Here is a 14,489-nt window from a genome sequence, read left to right as displayed (position 1 = left end):
GAAAACATTGTTTAAACGAATACCATTATAGCGAAAATATCGATTAAACAAATACCATTATAGCGAAAATATCGTTTTAGCGAACACTTTTCTAATCCCCCAGATAAGTTTACACAGGAACAATGTAAAAAAAATCTAAAATTCCTTTATAACGAAATTTCGTTTTAACGAAGTGATTTTTCCGGTCTCTTGAAGTTCGTTACAACGGGATTTGATTGTATCTTATCTTATTTAATAATATATTATCCCCACTAATAATATGTTTAATATACACTGATATACAGTAAAACCTCGATAAGTCGTCACTCAAGTTATCGAGAAATTATGACGGCTTAAGCGGAGTGACGACTTAAACGAAGTGTCGTCAGTTTCCATGTTTATAAATTTAAAATATCATTATAAATTTGAAATGATACCCTATTTATCAAAATATGGATTAAAACTACAATATTGATAATATTTATAGATAATAAAAGAAAATGAGTTTTTGAACTTTTTAAGCGTTAAATATTCAACATACTGCGTCAGGGTTAAATACACTCTGGTAAACTAATATATTTTTTAAGTAATCTCGAACCGAGGGTTAAATTTTGACTGGAGTGATCCCTGGGTAGGGCAAAACAGACATTAGAGAGCCTCAGCTGGAGAAAAAATGTCTGCTGTATCAACAAAGATATTTTGTTTAAATTTGAAGCCCCAAATTAATGATGGCTCCCCCCATGCAAGAATTAGATTCAGCTCGAAACAATCCTTTTAACGCTTCAAAAACTTCTGTCCTTTTGTCGGAAAATGAACTTTCTCAGTGTCACTTTCCTTGTGTGTTTGAGCTGTTTCGTTTTGGTATAAAATGCCTTTATGGTCACTTTCGAACATATAGCAGTGTTGTTTTATCAAGCTTTTTCTTCATCTATCTCAAACTTTTCCATAGTGACGAGTTAACCGAAATTAAGCGACGAGTAACCGAGGTTTTAATAACATTGTTATCTATGGAAGCCAGACGAGACCGGACGAAAATGACGACTTAACCAGAGTGACGAATTATTAGGGTGACGACGTACCGAGGTTTTACTGTATTTGAATATGTTTAAGATGATTATACGAATATTTTGGAGTTATATTTGAAGATATTTCTGGACTTTTCAAAAGATGTTTTTCGAATACAGTTTGCAGACACAAGAACTTTTAGAATGTATTTCAAAAATATTGAACAATTTGTTTTGGAATATCTCCCAAAGGTGGTCGAGAATGGTCTGAGAAGCGCTTCAAAATTAGTTTACATTCGAAGATATTTTCGAAATATTTTCTCAATGTTCAGTATTGTTTTCGTCTTCAAAATGTTTGGCAATATAACATTCGAGGATTAAGCTGAACAGGTGATCAATCTGTTAACCAAATACAATGCGCAAATAAACAAACATCATTCTTACATAATGTTTATTCCATTATTGGAATTATGAATAGAAGTTTTTATAAGTCAAAGTAGTATGAAGTAATACAAGTTGTTTGTGTATTTCAGCATCAATGATCGCGAACGTACACAAATATCATTCGTTAAATGAAATTTATTTAAAAATATATATATACGCATTTAAAACCAAATAGAAACTCACCTTTAATGATATTTCCTAAAAACACCTTAACATTCTCCACTTGGAGATACAGTCAAGGAGAAGAAACAAAATCCACGCACACAATTTTTCGACGATGTAACGATGATTATTGTTATTAATTAGGTTATCGATGCTAATTAGATTCAGAACGGTTTATATATTCACCAGAGAGAGAGAGAGATTTCTAAGATCTAAATTCAAGATTTAGGGCTCGGGCTGACTGTGACCCTGCGCTCGTTCCCCCTTTGGTTCCCAAGATCTGGAATCCAAAAATCACGGTTTTTTTTTTGATTTCTTTTCCCCTTATAACACGGAAGCCAGTTAGCGATGAGTGACCATCACCACCGCCACTCCAATGGCCAGAGAGATAGAAAAGAAAGCCGAAAAAGAAAATCAACACATGATAGGAGACGTGCGAGAAACAGAGACCAAAAGTCGACGAGATGAAAGATTACATCTGAAAAAAAATTTACAATTCTCATTGGCTAATGATTATTACGTCACAACAGACGTAGTCCATAATTTTTCTGTCTCTCCCATTCCTTTAATCCACAGATTGGAGCCACCCTCACATACCACGGATTCGGAATAAAGGGTATGTATGTATTTCAAAAATTCTAGTTTCCATCGTTTGATCTGGTGTCAACTGGTACGGAAATGGACTTTTGAGCGGCGATATCCAATCTGATCCCGCCTTAAAATCCCCCATGTTTGTTTTTTTCGTCCGTTTTAACTGTTTAAATCAAGATGAGAATCATTCAGTTTCGATAAGTAACGATATTTGAATCGAACGCCGCTGTAATCACGTGTACTAGCGGTTTTTACGTTATATACCAGAAAACTCGGTTATAACGACATCGAAGATTCCGCTAAGCTTTGTAATTGTAACGAAAGGTAGCCGTTTTCAAGACCTCTTTTGAAGAAAGATATAATCAGTGGGATTCAAATATGTACTTTGCGCGGAGTTTTTATTTCTTTGTGTTTTAAAGAGATCAATTTCATCAAGAAAAATACGGGAAATCGGTATAATTATATATATATAATATGGGACGTCTCCAATTCTCACAAAGCATGTTGCCAAATGTCGACGAAATCACAAAATACTGTTGTTGTTTTGTTTTTTTTTTAAATAACCCTTGGAGAGGCAAAAAAAATGCTACATCAAGTCTGCTAAAATGCATTTCGTGGGAGAAAAATGAACTAAGCAAAGATGTGAAATGAATATTTATATAAACGTATTCATTATAACACACACACATACACAAAATTTACAAAATTATGCAAAATACATTCATTCCCGATTATGGTAAAAAATTGAGAAATAAAGCAAGTTCCGTTGAAAAAAAAAAAAAAGGGACATTTTTTTATAAGGAAAAAGTCGAAAAGGGCCAAAAATACGTAAATGCTTCGCATAGTGGTCATGACAGTGAACGAGTCGGAATGTCAAAATATGCAACAAATCTTTTTTTTTTTTTCAACGTGGTCATCAGATTTTTCAACTGATCTCAACCAGATCAGTGTCCGAACCCGGGTCGATTCCCGGTAAAGGTAGGTACGAGTTTTTTCCCTTCCCAAAAATCAACATCTCAAAAAACAAGCACCTTCACGCAACATCAAATGTATTCTGTATATCTTGCAATAAACAAGTGGAGAGCGACATCATGCCATATATATATATATAAAAGAATAGTTTTCAAAAATTGTTATAAAAGATGTATTTTTTGAAATTCCTTGCGTATTAATTTGTTATGAAAGACCATACCTTCACAATAACATGCCTTCTTTTAAGCAGGAACAAAATCTTTAACTGATGAATTCTTCACCCCGAAGGAATGGTTCCTCATGCTGTCTTTCCCCCCATGACTTTACGACGTGATGTACCGACTATTAAAACGCTCGTGTCGTCCATAACTGGGAAAATATGATGATTTCCGACGTAGTTGATCGACGACGACATTCTCTTCCACTCTATGAGGTATCTTTATCTTATTTTCAGAGCATTAAGATGCTGGTGACGTCACGCACTCGATCCTGCAGAAAAAGCTACTAATGAGAGAGACGTTTCCCCCCTCCCCCTTCTGGGTTCTGGCAAAGTTTCACACATGGTACACATAAATAGATTCTTTCTGCAGCAGTTGTTGTTGTCTAAGATGAGGGAACCACTCGATGACGACATTTCTTCTCAAGATCTCGAGTCAAAGCGTTATAAACTGTAAAACAGGAAGAATTAAAATGCTTGGAAAAATTCCGGAAGAATTAATTCCCGTGATCCATTCCCGAAAGATGATGGGAAGGATCTTCAAGACTGACGGACTCCACTGCGACGTAAGTTCCGCGATCGGCATTTTCTGTCCTTTAGACACTTTCCTGGCACAGGGGTACAACAGAAACGGTGACATGACCGCAGAAAAATTGCTACCCGATCGATGAGTACAAAAACAAGCCTGCCGTTCGGAATCGGCAATAAATTGTAGGTCCCGGTCTAATTAGCCCTCGTCTGCAGAAAGTGACCGTGGTGCGACAAAAATGATCAAATGTTCTTTAGACGCAAATACAGTTCCGTCTCAGAAGTTTAGACACTTTTTAACTGTTCCGTTTCAAATTTTCATTTTATTTATTTATTTTTTACTTGGCGTTTGTATGGCGTTTCAGAGACGTGATAATATAAAAGTGGAAAGCTATCGGATTGGTATTCATTAAAAAAAAATAAAACTTTCGAAGTCATCGCATATTTTGTACGGTGAGATCCTTCGAGTTGTGATCCTTCGTCCATTTGAAAGCAAAAAGAAAGGCTGTAAAAAAGCATTGCTATTGTTTTGAACAGGTCAAAAGGAAATGTCTGACGTGTATTTACCTCCAGACCAACCGTGGCCCCCCGCTCTGTCCCCCTTAGGGGATAAACGTGTATTTACCCAACGTGTGTCCCAAAAGCCAAAATTTGCTTGTGATAGGCAACGCAGTGCAAATTCACGCGAAAACAAAAACCGTTGGAGAAGATTGGCTTCAACGCAAAAAACGATCCTGCATGAAATCATCCTGGAGTAAAAATTTCAACAGGCACAGTCCATAGACAGATCAGAGATGTTTGATTCATAAAAGAGTGTTTAGGAAATCGCCTATCACAAGGAAGCACCAAAGAGAGGTGGAGAAGGGAGACACTGGGATGGGCACGAAACCATACGTTTTAAATACGAGACAAATGTCTTAATATCATATTTAGTGATGCAAACAAAGAAATGGAACTCGCATGCTCCAGACGGATGTTTTCAGTAGACAGTAAGGTGGAGCTTCGATAACGGTATGGGCAGCATTTGCTTCTAATGGTCGGGTTTCCTTAACTTTTAAAATTTGCTGGTCAAACAAGGACGCCGGAACATATACATATATACTCATGTCGCTGAAACAACACCAGTCATTTGAAAGGTATTGCTCAGCAACACCAATCATCATTCAAATATAGCTCGTGCCCCCTCAGTAAGGGCGATGGGAGATTTACCAAAAACGGGACATTTTTGTTGAATGTGTGACGTATGGTCTTCATACATATCCAGGTGAACATTATGTTCATTACTCGAGCAATATCAAACATTTTTGACTTCCGTCGTCAAAACTCTGATGCTTAAAGGAGATCCTCGAGAACAATTTGCTACTGATCGGAGAAGATTTAAGGGGGACCAAACTTGACATTTCAGCATTATAACGTGTCTATTCAGAGATCTGCTGCCACCAAAAAAGTTCTTTAATCGCAAAAATGTATCGGTCGGTTTTAGACCTGGCCATCGATGAGTCCTGACTTGAATCCTATTAGGAATGTATGGGGCACACATACGACAAATGTGTTTGCAAATGAAATACAGTATTCCACTGTTGATGACTTGAAGAGCTCTTGAAGACCTCGAACCCATCGAGGAAGCATGGTACAGTTTTGACGTTGAAGCCCTACAGAATTTAGTAAGATCCACGGGGGGATAGTGTGTTTAGGTTGTTATAAGAAAATGAAAGGTCTATTAGCCTGCAATTTTTGTAAATCTGAATTTTCTCTAAACATTCGAGACCACCATTTTTTGTATTTGCATAAACTATAAATATTCTAAAAAAATGTTCTTTCGTAGTATATATTTTTTCTATAAATATGGAAATGTTTCAGGTATTATCCATTAAAAGGGGCTAATTGTAATCACCGTATTTTTCGTGTTATTTTAAGTGCATTATCTAAACTTTTGAGACGGGCGTCTGGTTAGTGTGAGTAAATACTATTGACGTGCATACGCGCCTCATTAACACTCCCCCCCCCCCCGCTCTGAGCTGGTTCCGCGCCCTCAGCGCAACAACGTTCCGAGCGGTGCAATAACCGGTTTCCGATGTCGAAAACAGTCGTAATCACCTCAGGTATAGCTCAAAGTGGTTTTCGACGGCGTAATTAGTCCAAATATCCGCCGTGTGGTCATAGTAACGACCATTTTATCTCACTGAGATGGGAAGCGTGGTGTGTTTGGTCTTCAAAGGTCATAGTGACGGACTCGCATGTTTGAACCCCCCCGCCGGCGGCACAGTTGGTAGACAGCTGAAATTTCGTTTTCTGTGGTTCCCAACTTTGACGTGCGAATGCGAGCCGATCTCCTCCCCGTTAAAAAAAAGGTCTCGCCACAGAAAGCAACAGACCCTACAACGGTACGAATATTCAATCATTGCATTTCACTCATAGCTTGAAAAATAGATTTTAAAAAACTGCAATATAAAAAATTCACGCACACACAACTTCCTGCACAACTAACTCATTCGGTAGTAAATTGCACATGGCGATAGGACCGGAGTCATACTCGGTTTGAAAGAAAGGAAGTCGAAATCAACTCAGCCACAGATCAAAAACCGGTTTTTGAAATGCTCGGAGTGGCGTATCGCTGCGGTTGAGGAACTGGTTTTAGGAACTTCCTACGAATTGGTAAATACCAGAAAGTTCTGCATATATTGTAGAATGACCAGGTGACCAGTATTTCACGGGAAGTTCTCGTGATTCCCCTTATAGTTTCGCCCGTCCTGGCTATTTCTCACAAATGTTTCGTTTTTAACGAAGTTCTTTTGAATTTGTGAGCTTCAAAAATTAGATGATAGGATAAATAATTATGGCAACAAATATTATTATTAATTGCACATATATTTGATCACTGGCGGTAAAACCCACAGATCCTAGGGAGCTAGGGATTAGGTCAGCGAGTAAACAAACGAGTCACCTACAGAGTTTGCAAGCATGTGAGTAAAGAGCAAGGGACCAGAGAGTGAGTGGGTGAGCCTAAGTGGCGTGCTGGTAAGACGCTCGTCTACCACCGTGAAGGTTGCCGTCACGGTCCCAGGTGCAAATCCGGGGAAGAATATAGATACGATATCTTTCTTTTATTATTTTTTGTTATTAATTTTAATGAGGCGACCGCTGATAGATGGCCCCCCTTCATTTCCAACCCAACTCATTAATACAGTCGAATTCTGTTTTAACGAATACCGTTATAGTGAAAATCTCGTTTTAACGAACACTTTTGCAATCCTTCAGAAAAGTTTACGTAGGGGACAATGCAAAAACTTGGAATCTCTTTATAACGAAATTTCGCTATAACCAAGTGATTTCTCCTGTCTCTTGGAGTTCGTTATAGCGGGATTCGACTGCATTAGTAAATGGCAATATAGCGATATGGCCAGAGTTGATGTTTGGTAGAGTAATCAGTGGGTGACACATAGAAAGAGTTTGCAGGCATGTGTGCGTGTGAGTAACCAAAACGGTATGCAAGCACGTGAGTTATCAAAAGAATGACAGAGTATCGAAAAAGAGCGAGAAATCAGTTTAGTGAGAGTAGGCGGAGATAAATTTGAACGACTGGAGTGAAGCATTATAATGGTGATGTAAAGCTATGGAGGGAAGATGGCGGTGATGATGTCAATTCTTATACTGTGTGTGCATATAAGAATTGACGTCAGTCGTATCCGTCATTGACACTAAGCCCTCCCCACGTATCTCCGCTCATGTGTGCGAGTGACCGAAAGACTTTACCTAAATAGCAAGGCACTAGGTCAGTGAGCGACCAGGCGACAAATCCACTTCTGGGATAACGTGAAAACACACATGGTATCCGTGAGAGACGTCAGGAACCAAATCAGTGAACGAATCATCGTCACGTGATCGCGAGCCAAGAGCAACGAGGTCGTGCTGATAACGACCACCACTCGAAATGTCTTTTTCCCTCCAGTCCAGACAAGACCAAAAGAAGCGTCCTTCTACCCTATAACCCAGGCTTTTTTTTTCTTCTTATCTTTGTTGTCACTATAGGAATGGAGCCATTCGTTTTGAGATTATCAGCATCCAAGATCACCCTCCGACTCGTGAGACGTTGCCATTTCACTCCGACTAAAAGTCCTAAGGATAGAAATCAACCTTTGTCGGGGAATGATGTGCCCAGACCGGGAGGAATCGCCACATTCATGCGTTTGCCGTATCAGAAATCTGCGGAAGGTAAGAAATTCAGACGATATCTTTCATATATCAGTAGATGAAAGTTGATAGAAATTTCTGATAACAGATGACGCTACCTTATAAAAAGGTTTTTAATGTTCTGGAACTGTGCTGCGGTAGGGTTACCAGATTTGAAAACTCAAAAAACAGAACGCCTGCGCGCAACCTTGGTAACCTCACTTTTCTGAAATTTCACAGCAGATGACGCCACTGTACTGGCCAAACAAAAATATCCGCCTCCCCCCCCCCCCACTATTTTCCCTTAACTAAAACACAACCACTAGAAAAATCAAAAAGAGCAAATAACGGTCCGTGCCTCCTATAATACATTGTTCCCACAATCTGGTCAATTATTTATTTTGCTTTTCTTGGAGCATGGCAAGCGGTTTTCCTTAGCAAAAAGACCCTGTGTATTTTGTTTCATTTACTGGCATTTCTGAAAGTTTCCACAGTCTTGTTAAAGCCGGGTTTTCCTAGGAGCAGGTTTCTTGCGCCGCGTGAACCGAATTAGACTATTTCGCGCCGACAGAAACGTGTTACATAATCACGCTACGCGTTTGTGTTTTCCTAGCAAGGCGCATCAGATCAAGGCGGCTATATAAAATATATGGCTTTGGCATCAGCTACTCTGTCGTCTGCATGCTCCGGTTTGAAGGAAAAGAAAACACACAAGAGTGAAGAGAATATCGGCAAAACCGCGACGCATTTGAAGCAGTCGGCCAATCACGCCCGACGTAAAGCGCTGTCGTGAGGCGTATTGCGCTCCGTAGGAAAACAGTCATGCTGCTTTTCGTACTGGTGAGTGGACGGCGTGTCGCGCTGGGCGAATCACGTTGCGCTCGGCACAGGAAACCTGCTCCTAGGAAAACTCGGCTTTAGCTCTACCCTCTTACCAGTGTTCACAACAGATGGCACCACTATGCGGAAAAAATCATAATGGTTTCCCGATCAAAACAGAATTGCTAATCAGGTGCGTCATTTAGGGTGGGGGGCAGGCCCCGGCTTTTGAAAATACACTAAAAATTGTATATATATATACATACATTGAGTATGTGCTTTGCCCCCCCCCCCGGAAAAAGTTTAAATGATGGCCCTGCGCTGCTAATTAATATTTCTTCTTGGCCTATGACGTGGGGTTGCTGGATTCCGAAACTTGAAAATGAGGACACGTGCATGCGTACTCTTGCAGCAATAGCAACTTCCTAAGCATTCTGCTTTAGCTGGTGTTGACTCTTGCCAACGTCACTTGGGTATTTTAACAACAGATGGCGCCTCTACACCAACGAATAACAAGGAATAAAGTGACCATACATCCCGTATGTATTTTATGGGACAGTCCCCCCCCCCCCTTTTTTTTATCTTTTTTGGTTTTTTTTGGCCAAAGGTTTTGCCACATTCTTATGCTTTTATTCCAATCATGGCTTATACGCACTGCTGCTCGTGCAATCGGCAGAGTTATTTGACGAAGGAAGTTCGCTAAACTATATCATTACTACGCAATGGAACCCCGGCTCGCACCAGTCAAGGTCTAAGGTCAGTTCTTTTCTGGCCGAAATTACCAACATGAATACTTCTCCATTTTTCCCCTCTATCTTTGCCAGGATTGGATGTCTGCTTCGTGGGAATTCCTCTGGATTGTGGGACGTCCAACAGATCCGGAACCAGATTCGGTCCCAGGCAGATAAGAGCTGAATCTTCGCTGCTGAGACCATGCAATGCAGCCACGGGTAAGATTGTTCTGGAAATCAAAATGACTTACATCCATCCCAATCGCCATGAAAGTTTGTGAAAATAAACGTGTGACAGGTCTGTTTGATTCTCTTCAGGAGACGCCCCATTCGAGCACCTCAACGTGGCAGACGTCGGAGACATCCCGATAACGATGTACGACTTGAGCCAAGCAGTCTCCGACATCAGGAAATGTTCCAGCGACATCATCGGTCGTGGGAAGTGCAAACAGATATCCATGGGAGGCGACCACACGATCACTTATCCCATCCTACAGGCCATAAACGTAAGCACGATATCTGGATTTGTAGTATTGAATAATAGTGAAACCTTTCTACAGCGATACTCGGTATAACGATAAATCCCTTTACAACACTATTTTTTTAAGTCTTTTTTGGATTGTCTTGGAAATGTCTTATTCTTTTACCTTAAACTGTTGCCACTCGGTATAGCGATAATCCTTCTACAATATATCGTAGTAAAAACGAGTATATAAAAACGAGCTTGTTAACAGCATTGCCATATGCTTAAAAAAGTGACCATAAAATCCTATATATACCCAAACGGAACAGTTTAAGTAACGAAAGTTACGCCGGGGAAGTTCATTTGCCGACTAAGGTTTTTGAAACGTTGGGGACTGTTCAAGCTAGATCTCATTTCTGTATGGGCTCTACTGGAGAAACCACGAGACACCCAGGCTCTGTCGCAAGAAGCAACGTAAGCACTTCGCCCCCCCCCCCCCAGGGAGGGCTGGGCATCTCCGGCAAAACCAAAATTTATTGATACGTCAAAGATTACACAAAGTGCAAGGAAATCAAAAATTATGTTAATCAAATTATCAAATTAATATCAAGTCAAAGTGCAACTGGTATGGATAATAATCAATCATAGAAAGCATGGGCTCTCCTAATTTCGGGTTTGAAATTTAAACGAAATATCTCTGTTGAAAAAAATTAGACATTCTTTCCCAAGTTGAGGTCTTCTGTTTACTTTTCCCTACCCAGGGCCCCTCCACCAAGTCAAAAGTGTTCGAGATTACTTTGTAAACTGAAGAGAAAAAAAAACTGGTACAGGCATGCGTATGCAAATAAAGAGATATGGAACCAATCAGAGTACGGCACTGCGGTCGGCAACGCCTATATAACACAACAAGTGTCTGGCATGGTTGTTAGATCGGTTACTGCTGCTACAATGGCAGGTTATCGAGATTTAAGTGAGTTTGAACGTGGTGTTATAGTCGGCGCACGAGAGATGGGAACGACATAGCATCTCCGAGGTAGCGATGAAATTTGGATTTTCACGTACGACCATTTCACGAGTGTACCGTGAATATCGGAAATCCGGTAAAAAATTCAATCTACGACATCGCTGCGGCCGGAAAAAGATCATGCATGAACGGGACGACTGACGAGAATCATTAAACGTGACAGACGTGCAACCCTTCCGCAAATTTCAATGCTGGGCCATCAACAAGTGTCAGCGTGCGAACCATTCAACGAAACATCATCGATATGGGCTTTCGGAGCCGAAGGCCCACTCGTGTACCCTTGATGACTGCACGATACAAAGCTTTACGCCTCGCCTGGGCCCGACAACACCGATATTGGACTGTTGAGGACTGGAAACACGTTGCCTGGTCTGACGAGTCTCGGTTCCAATTGCTTCGAGCTGATGGACGTGTACGGGTATGGAGACAACCTCATGAATCCATGGACCCTACATGTCAACAGAGGGCTGTTCAAGCTGGTGGAGGCTCTGTGATGGTATGGGGCGTGTGCAGTTGGCGTGATATGGGACCCCTGATACGTCTAGATACGACTCTGACAGGTACGTAAGCATCCTGTCTGATCACTTGCACCCATTCATGTCCATTGTGCATTCCGACGGACTTGGACAATTTCAGCAGGACAATGCGACACCCCACACGTCCAGAATTGCTACAAAGTGGCTCCAGGAACACTCTTCTGACTTTAGACACTTCCGCTGGCCACCTAAATTCCCAGACATGAACATTATTGAACATATCTGGGATGCCTTGCAACGTGCTGTTCAGAAGAGATCTCCACCCCCTCTTACTCCTACGGATTTATGGACAGCCTGCCTGCAGGATTCATGTTGTCAATTACCTCCAGCACTACTTCAGACATTAGTCGAGTCCATGCCACGTCGTGTTGCAGCACTTCTGCGGGCTCGCGGGGGCCCTACACGATATTAAGCAGGTGTATCAGTTTTTTTGGCTCTTCAGTGTAGTTGCATCATGAACTACTGATGAAGAATTCAAACACTAAAATTAAATTTGATGTATATGTAAAACTGATGTGCTCGAGAGTTATGTTATGAATAGAAGCTACTTATAGCTTTAGACTAACAGTTGCTCTGTTGGTCTAAATTAAAAATTACTAGTGTAAATCAAAGTGTACAGTACATTTTACCACAATAATTTAAGTAATAAGAGATAAAAAAGGTAAAAAATAAATTTTATAATATTGTTATTTTGATTCATATTTTAATAAATTTCATATTACTTTAAATTTGTACGATTTTCACAACATTGCACATTGAAACTGACGGCACTCCAGCCGTCATAATTTTTCGATAACTTTAGGTGGCGACTTATCGAGGTTTTACTGTATATATCATTGTAGTATTATCGTGTGAGCAACGAGACGTCATGACGAAATAAAAGCGAAATCGTTAATAGACGCTGGTGTTTGGCGATAAGTTGCCAAACGTAACAGCATGGACACCGTCTCGAGATTTTAATAGTGATTCACTGGCGACTAATGGGATGTAGCTGTTGACTTTAGGGATCGCGTGGTCTCAGACTACTTAACCAAACACAAACTCTGACCATATCGCTACATTGTAATTTACCGCCATTAATGAGATGGGTTGGAGACGAAGGCGCTGTCTATCGGTGGTCGTCCCAAGCTCGTAAGGAAAAATGTTTTATCTATATCCTCCCGCGGGTTTGAACGTAGGACCGCGACAGTAACCTTTTTCACGGTGGTAGACGAGCATCTTACCAACAAGCCACTCGGACGCGCTTTCTCAGACTGCTTGTGCTCGCTCCGGAGACGTCCTATTACTGTCCATTTCACACGATCACTGAAATGATGTCACGTGTTTGTCAAGATTTGGCTATATATTCGAGACTTTCCCTTTACAATAACGTAACGAGAAAATACAGGACCTGTTCAAATGCCACCATTCCATGTAACCAAATATATTAGCACCCGGAAAATCCTGCCACGCTAATGGTTTCTTTCCCCTCGCAAACTTTCACTCTTACGTTGCCCCATAGGAGTTTCCACTTCAAAAACCTTCGGCGTCAGACGAATGGTCCGCAACAATTTATTTCCAGTAGAAATGAGCTTTCTGCTTTCGGTAATGTAACACGACAAAGCACTCTTTGCCTACTGTTGTGCAACAATTAGTCCCGACGATCATTGTCGATCGCAACAATCAAAAAGCGATAAACCTCGTAAGCTTGCATAGTGTATATAAAGGGGGTGGGAAGTCATTCATGCCCGTGGGAAGATCCTGGGTTATGGACTCGCACTTCGTGGAACAGCTGTAAAGACGAGCGGTTCCGAGGGTCCGGCGTTACAGCGAGGCAGCCTTCGATGTAGAAAGCCTAAAGACGCTGCACGGTCACTCCGTAGCGATTCATCGCATATTACGCGTATACCATGCAGGTCCAGTTAGTACGGTCAAGGTTGAAGCCGTTAACGATCCGCGATCCCGCGGACGTCGTCATCAGCCTGAGAAACGTCGCTCGGCGAGTCACCCAGTTTCCCACCGCGCGTCGCGTCTCGTAGTGTAAGTCGATTGCGCGAACAACAACCAACGATTATCGCAATACACATTTATTGAGTATCACAAAATTTCTTCTATATTTTCGATCCCGACATTTCTTACGAGTGTATCCTGTATCTTCAACGAATCGGTATATGCCGGAGCGTGTGTGTGTGTTTATACGCATGGCCCTAAGGTATTTATGTTGTCAGAGTTCTGTTTGTTTCATCTTCTTGCTGAAGCTGCCTTCCATATTTTGAAGTAAAGGTGGCAAATGCTTAAATTTTCAGGTTATTGAAACTATCATGTTGAAGGTCTCTTTGCTCTCTGCGGAGAGACTTTTTCAGGTGGGAGACCAGCTTGCATTCGCGCCTCGAAGTTGGAAAACCACGGAAAACCAGCTTCAGCTGACCACCACTGTGCCGTCAACGGGATTCAAACCTGGATTCTCACCACGAGAATCCAGCACGGTAACCACACGATCGCACAACGGGCAATGTAAGAGGCATCGTGCGCACATGGCGGTGTGCGGTTACATATAATCTGCCACAAAAATATTTGCTCGAATCATGTGTATATGGCACACCATTATTATTTTTTTATTATAATTACAGTAAAACCTCTCTTTTGCGGACACCATTTGGACAAAAAATTCGTCCCCAAAAGTAGGGTGGCCGCTAATCGGGAGTTTGAAATTCATGCTTTTATTATATACTATGTAAATGTTTAAATATAACGGAAACATACAACTATCCAGTGCCGTCTTAACGCATGGGCCCACCCGGGCACGGCCCGGGGGCCTCAAGAGAAGAGGGGCCCTCACAAAAATGAGATCCGGTTGAAATTTTCTAGGA

The 14,489-nt window shown here is 41.1% G+C and overlaps 2 protein-coding genes across 3 annotated transcripts in view; one reads left to right on the top strand and one right to left on the bottom strand.

The window, feature by feature from the left end:
- LOC149068065 (monocarboxylate transporter 12-like) overlaps positions 1-3,598 on the bottom strand; it is a 52,677-nt gene extending 49,079 nt beyond the window's left edge. Inside the window, exon 1 of one of the 2 annotated variants that reach the window (XM_089251532.1) lies at positions 3,373-3,598. The gene's annotated coding sequence lies outside the window, so the exon portion shown is untranslated. Of the gene's footprint in view, positions 1-1,610; positions 2,160-3,372 lie in introns of those variants that run through there. The other variant, XM_089251530.1, reaches the window with a different exon arrangement.
- The window catches only part of LOC149068064 (uncharacterized), a 31,206-nt gene continuing 18,870 nt past the window's right edge, over positions 2,154-14,489 (top strand). The window contains exons 1-4 of the mRNA XM_089251535.1: positions 2,154-2,205; positions 7,927-8,109; positions 9,711-9,836; positions 9,936-10,123. Coding sequence (XP_089107661.1) covers positions 7,929-8,109; positions 9,711-9,836; positions 9,936-10,123 — 495 coding nt within the window. The 5' untranslated portion in view covers positions 2,154-2,205; positions 7,927-7,928. The remainder of the gene's footprint in view (positions 2,206-7,926; positions 8,110-9,710; positions 9,837-9,935; positions 10,124-14,489) is intronic.

Source organism: Pholcus phalangioides, unplaced genomic scaffold (assembly GCF_987345545.1).
Source record: "Pholcus phalangioides strain wild (caught in Gottingen) unplaced genomic scaffold, Ppha-v1.0 ptg000027l_1, whole genome shotgun sequence".
Lineage (NCBI taxonomy): Eukaryota > Metazoa > Arthropoda > Arachnida > Araneae > Pholcidae > Pholcus > Pholcus phalangioides.
Note: the sequence above shows the minus strand (reverse complement) of the source record. Positions and strands in the feature narration are given on the sequence as shown.